General features: G+C 40.9%; 1 protein-coding gene across 1 annotated transcript in view; it reads left to right on the plus strand.

The window, feature by feature from the left end:
• The first annotated feature begins 270 nt into the window (after positions 1–270).
• Positions 271–6,281, plus strand: part of ITGA9 (integrin subunit alpha 9) — a 232,764-nt gene continuing 226,753 nt past the window's right edge. Inside the window, exons 1-3 of the mRNA XM_005429306.2 lie at positions 271–302; positions 976–1,051; positions 2,290–2,396. Coding sequence (XP_005429363.1) covers positions 1,042–1,051; positions 2,290–2,396 — 117 coding nt within the window. The 5' untranslated portion in view covers positions 271–302; positions 976–1,041. The remainder of the gene's footprint in view (positions 303–975; positions 1,052–2,289; positions 2,397–6,281) is intronic.

Raw genomic sequence — 6,281 nt, forward strand, 5'->3', positions numbered from 1 at the left:
CTGCTTAACCTCCTTCTTCCTCCTCACCTGCCCAGGTCTGGGGTCACAAGTGCTTGAGAAAAATTGTCCTTTTAATGAGGAGACAGTGAAATACTTATGCATCAATACTTGTGCTTCCCCTGTAATCCTCCTCAAAAAGCATCCCTTAGGGCATAAGATAGAAGCCTGGTTGTTAAAGAGTTTAACTAGATCCTAGCACAAGTGATTAAAAAGTGCTGACCATCTTTCTTTCAAGGGTAACCCTATGGTCAGAGCAGGACATTGGTGCTTCCCAGAAACACTAGATCTCATGTGGGGTCCAGGTAAAGTCTTCACAGCTTTAATGATAAATGTTGGTTGATAGCAATGTATTGTGGAAGAGATATGCTTGTATTGTTGCTTTGATTTCTTGCTGTTGTTTATTCAAGATGTAATTATATAAAATTTTCTGAGAATGGGGTGCCTCCACTTTCTAAACAAGCTTACAAATCTTGTGCTGCCTGGTAAGACTGCAGCCAGCAGGAGGTTCAGATTTTATCTGCTGTGTGTGTATCAGTTCTGGATTGGTGTAGCTAAAACTGAGGAAAAATGGATGCAGATGCTGTTGTGCTCTTAATGCTATCCTAAAAGCTTTTGGAAGGTGTGTGGTGAGGGTGTGTCACTTTAAATGTGGTACAATTGGTACAATGTGGTAATGGAAATTTTATTTGTTAAAAATATTTGAGCGTTCACTATGGAGAAGCACAGTGGTGTGAAGAAGCACAGCACTGCCTTTATTGTGTGTGGTGTTTTCAGTTCATGAAGCAGTGTCATTGTTTTACAAGGTTGCTGAGAAAGGTGTTTTTGCTAGTGAAGCTCTAGCAATGTGAACCTTGGTGGTGTTTGTGGATTTTTTTCCTTTCCTCCTGAAATTAATCACTTGTTGCTTTGTTTCTGGTTTCCAGGGTCTTGGTTGGTGCTCCCAAGGCAGAATCTAAATACAGCACCTCTGTTCAGTCCCCAGGAGCAGTGTTTAAATGTCGAGTTCATACCAACCCTGACAGAAGATGCACAGAACTGGATATGGGGAGAGGTGGGTAGTTATGGTGTTGGGACAGTAGGAGGCAACCAAAAAAATCCAGACTACATGGCCAGCAGTCCTTCTTCCAACTTCAAATTAGCCCCAAAATATTGAGAGGCATCCATCAGCCTTTCCTGATGGATTTTGAACACTATTAGCAAAAGTGTTGTATTCTCTTCCGTGTTACAAAATATGATCCCACTGGCGCTGGTGTCCTCTCAATGACCTTGCTTGCTCTTTCCAGCGAGTAACCAGGTAAATGTGGATTTTCCCCTGCTAAATCTGAGCTTCTGTCTTCACCTGCTTCAGTGTGGCTTTTCAGCATGTTGGTGACTATGTACATGTTTTGGAATGCTGCTGTTTTGTATTGCCTGCTCCAGGCAGTGCTGAAGTCAGAGTGCATGAGGTGACCCCAGGCAATGCTGTGATGGGCTCATGATATGTGATGTATTGGTAATGTGATGATCTATGGGTTCCCTCATAATACAGCAAATAATTTCTTGTGTTTACTTTTTGTACTAAAGTGGTCTCAGTGAGACCGCTTGTATGCCATTGCATGGGATCAGGGTTGACTTCAGTTGCTCTGATGAACTGTCTGAGGCAGGGGAAGGTGGAGGCCTAAAGTAAAATTATGATCTAAAACTTCCTGCTGGATAATGATGGTAAAGAATGAAGCATTTTAATATTTTGGTTTTCTTGGTGACATGTTGCTTTTTCTGCCTTTACACGATAAGGCATTGTTCATCTTGTACTTACACTAAGTAGAATTTCTGTTTATGAAGTTTACATGCGTTAAGACAGCGTTTTGGCTAAGTGGTTTGTCCTCTACCAGATTGTAAATTGTCATGGATTCATGAGTGCTGCCTGACAGGACTATAGATCTCAGCCTCACTTTTTTTTTAAGTGCCCCTGATCTCATTTTCAAGATTGCATTCAGGAGGCAATCTGATACCTCTCCCATTGACTTAATGGTTTGATGGTTCATTTAAGTAGAGCTGTGAACATAGTGTGGTAGCTGCTGGCTGTTAGGGACAGGGTCTGTCGTCAGCTGTTTATGTGTATGGTGCCACTTAGGAGTGAGAACATTGCCTCAGCTAATGCATTCAAGAACTAATAAATAATCAGGATGCAGGGGGAAAGAAAAGTATTGTCAAATGTTTGATGGGAAATCTCTTTTTTTGTTGGGATTATTTGGTAGGTATTTAAAACTCATGTTCCTTGCCTTGCTGTCTTTCCCTTTTTTTCTGTAGGCAATTCTCGGGGCATGCTCTGTGGAAAGACTTGTAAGGAAGACAGAGATGATGAATGGATGGGTGTGAGCCTAGCTAGACAGCCAAAGGCTGGTGGAAGTGTGCTGGTAAGTCCATACTATTCTTTGGTCTCATTAAAATGTAGCTGCTGCCTGACTAAGCACATCAGGATTGTGTTGGCAGTGACTGACGGAGTCCAGGCAGCAGATTCTGTAGTCCCTTTCTTCAAGCAGAGGTGAATCCCAGCCAGAGGACATGATTTATAGAGGGAGGATTCCAAGCCATCACACCTGACTTGTGTCAGCCAAGGACTTCCTCCTAAATCTGAGGATTTATATATTTGAACTGAATAAATACAATTTGTCTGGGAGGTATTCTACTAATTTGTTCTTTTTGTAGTTTTCCTGTGTTTATGTAGGAAATATGAAAGCATACATTTTCCTTGAGCATATGAATTGCGTCTGAAAACTTACAAGGAAAAATGTAAATTGCTCTTTGTGGCCATATTTTTCATTCATCTATATTAATTTCCTATTGAGAAAGTAGAAGAGTTGCAGATAGAGGTGTCTTAACTGTGTGTGGATTGATTAACTGTTTTCAGTGCGATCACTATGCACATAGACAGGACAAGGAGAGCAGATGTGATCCTTAGGATGTGCAATATTTCTTTGCGAAACTTTTCCTGTGATATTGTAAAGAGTCCTGGGCAAAATCCTTTCTAGAATGCACGGGTATTTTACATTATGATTTTACATTTATTGCCTGTACATACATCCATGGTTGGGTTCTGGCTGTACCTGAGTGAGTGTGTGTGCAGGGAAGTTAACAGAAATAAAAAGAATTTTGCAGCAAAGTGTTATGCATATTATATGTGGCAGGCAAATATCAAGGTTGTATCAGGGTAACCTTGACAGCAGTCTAATTCTAAACAGCACTGTTTGTGAATAGGAAACTTTCAGTTGGCCCCATCTTTCCAATGATATAGAGGACTGCCCTTGTATGGAGCATCAAACTGTCAAGAAGCTGCTAGTGAGAAAGATCTTGTGCAGTGATTACTGTACCAATCACCTGTAAAAGGCAAGAGGACAAACCTGCTTCCCTCAAAGACTTTTTTTAAAATATGTGCTTAGGGTACAGGTGCTTATGCTCCAAATCCTTGTGCACCAGCTTCCCTGTGGGTGAACAGGTAGGTTTGATACCTTTCTGTCACAGTATTGTGATATTTTTTTGCCTCATTTCTCTTGGTATATATCTTGTAAGTGTGATAGGGGCTACCTTTACTTTTCTTAGATGTTTTAAACATGTTCAGGACTAAAGGAGGAAGAGAGAAAGAGGGGCATAAATAAAATACACTGTAAATGTATACAACAGAGGATAAAATTCATTCAAGGCATTCATGCTAGTGTATGCAATTCATATTTTCAGGGTATATCCTGTGCTGTATGTGCTCACTTCTGTGTGACAACTGAGGAGTAACTTGCATTTATCAGGATAACACTACCTTGAGAGACTTCCTTTTCATTGTCCAGTTGTCAGGCTGACATTCATCCTAACTAATTTTTGGAAGGTTGTTAATACATTTTTTTAGGCAGCTCTTAATTTCTTGTCCAAACTATATTTTAAGAATAGCGGATTTTTTGTATTTTGGTTCAAAGGGAAACAGGTTGCAGCTGATGCTTAGGGGTCATCTCCCTAGAGAGAAGCAGTAACTGAAGGGAATGCTGGTGGGGCAAAAAGCCAAGCAACTGCCAAGGTGGGTGCTACCTGGCTGAATGGAGGCTGCAAGGGTGAGAGACATGGGTGGTCTTGCATTAGTCTGAGGGGGTAGAAATTTCACACATAAAGCAGGTTAAAATTGAAATGTAGGTAAAGTAAAATACACAGCTGGTAGTATGCTTATTTCAGTGCAGGTTAGGGTGGTAAAATGTCTCCACAAGTGACACTGATTTAAAAAAATCCTGATCCAGGGCTCTGACAAGATTATGCTGCCCCTCACTACGTAGACCATGTCCAGATGCCGGAGAATATTTAATGATATAATTCTCATTATTATTTATCACCAAAGTCTTAAACTACTAATTATACATCTGTGCACATCTGTGTGTAAACAGAGCCTGAAATGAATGCATATAGATTCCTTTGTGGAAGGAAATTACCTGGATGTTTCAGGTCATTGTTGCTCTCTGTTTTGAGAACTTTTTACTGAAAAAGATTTGTGATTTTTCCACAGATGGTTTTCCATACATGTGCTCTTCTAATTTTAAGGACTAGCATTTCTTTAAAATGTAGCTTTTCTTTGAGGCCCATTTGAAAAACTGTTTTTCTGAGAAGATGTGTCTGAATATGTGTTCACAGCTGTATTTGCCAATTTTTTTTTTAATTGCTGGATAACATGAGTGTGTTTCTTTAGTTAGGAATGTGTAGAGTTTGTATTGTCAGACATTGCAGCTATATTTACTGCATCCCTTCCAGGAATTCCTTTAAGTCAGAGTAATATCTTTCTGGTCAGTAGCCCTGGGTGGATTGTTGGTTTTTTTTTTCCATAAACAAATGTAATTGCCTGTGTGAAATATTCATGCTCTTGGCATCCTGTGTTAGATTAACTAGTCACACAGTTTAATTGTGGGTTGCATAAAGAAGTTGATGCTTTTGCTTTGTAGCTGCTTAGTGGCCTAAATTTTTTTCTTATCAGCCTTCCCCATTTGCCTGATAAGAGTACCAGCTACGATGGCAACAGGGCAGTAGGGAAGGTGAGGAGCATGCCAGAGGGCTTTAGTTGGTGTTTGGTAAAAGGTTGATTGTGTTTGAGCCCATATTGTGCCAGGATGTTACTAAACCAGAATTTGGTGTTCCTGTGATGGATTAAATAGTAAAGCATCAAACAGCGAGGTTATAAACAAACGTAGGATTAAGATTGAATGAGAAAGTTTCTTGTCCTTGGATACACTATCAGTCAGTCTGCATTAATCTCAGTACTGCAATAATACATCTGAGATTGCCCGCTCTTTCCAAACTGAAACAGCAAAATTCCTCCTTTTACTTCTGTTGGGAGAGGAACCAGGGGTGTTGCATTGTGACTGGGAGATAAGCCACATCCTTCAGTCTTGCTCTTCCTAAATACCTGCCACTTCTGTCATTCTCTTGCTCTTCCTGTGGAGCAAAGCTGGTGGCTGCAACAATATGCAAAAGAGCCAAGTGTCAGCAGTTCTGAAATGGCGTATTCATGATATTGCAGTACTGCAGTGTCGGCCATCAATAGATGCCTCATCTTGCTTTGCTCAGAAGCATTTTATTTTGCTTCAAGGGTTTGCATCATTTCTCCCCTGTTCTGTGGTAGAGCTGGAACCTGTACCCCAGCAGCAGCTGCTGAGTACCAAAGTATGCTGATGATTTCCTTATTGCACTGGGACTTACCTACAACTTGCATCTAAAAACAGGGTGCAGAGGTTGTCAGGTGTTTGCAATTGCCTCAAATTCAGGTGACTCGCTTCTGTTCCAAAGACCTCTTCAGACATGTGCTGTTGCTGCCAGAAAAGGAAGCATGTAGCCACATCAGCTTGCCTTGGCAACGTTGAATGATACAGTGACAGTTGTTGTAATCAACTCTAAATGCTTTTGAGAAGACAGAAAAAACCAAAATTAGATGTGTTGTGGTAGGGAGACAAATGTGCTGGTTGTCTGGCTACAGAGAAATGAAACTAAGGAAGATGGAGTTGAATGTCTATGGGTAAGAATTAAGGGGAAGGCCAACAAGGCGGACACCCTACTGGGAGTCTGTTATCGTCCACCCAACCAGGAAGAAGAGGTAGATGACTTTTTCTATAAGCAGTTAGATAATGTTTCAAGATCATCAGCCCTTGTTCTTGTGGGTGACTTCAACCTACCAGACATCTGCTGGGAACTTAATACAGCAGTAAAGAGGCAGTCCAGGAGATTCTTAGAATGTATGGAGGACAACTTTTTGTTGCAGCTGGTGGGTGAACCCACCAGGG

The sequence above is a fragment of the Geospiza fortis genome, unplaced genomic scaffold, assembly GCF_000277835.1.
Source record: "Geospiza fortis unplaced genomic scaffold, GeoFor_1.0 scaffold197, whole genome shotgun sequence".
Lineage (NCBI taxonomy): Eukaryota > Metazoa > Chordata > Aves > Passeriformes > Thraupidae > Geospiza > Geospiza fortis.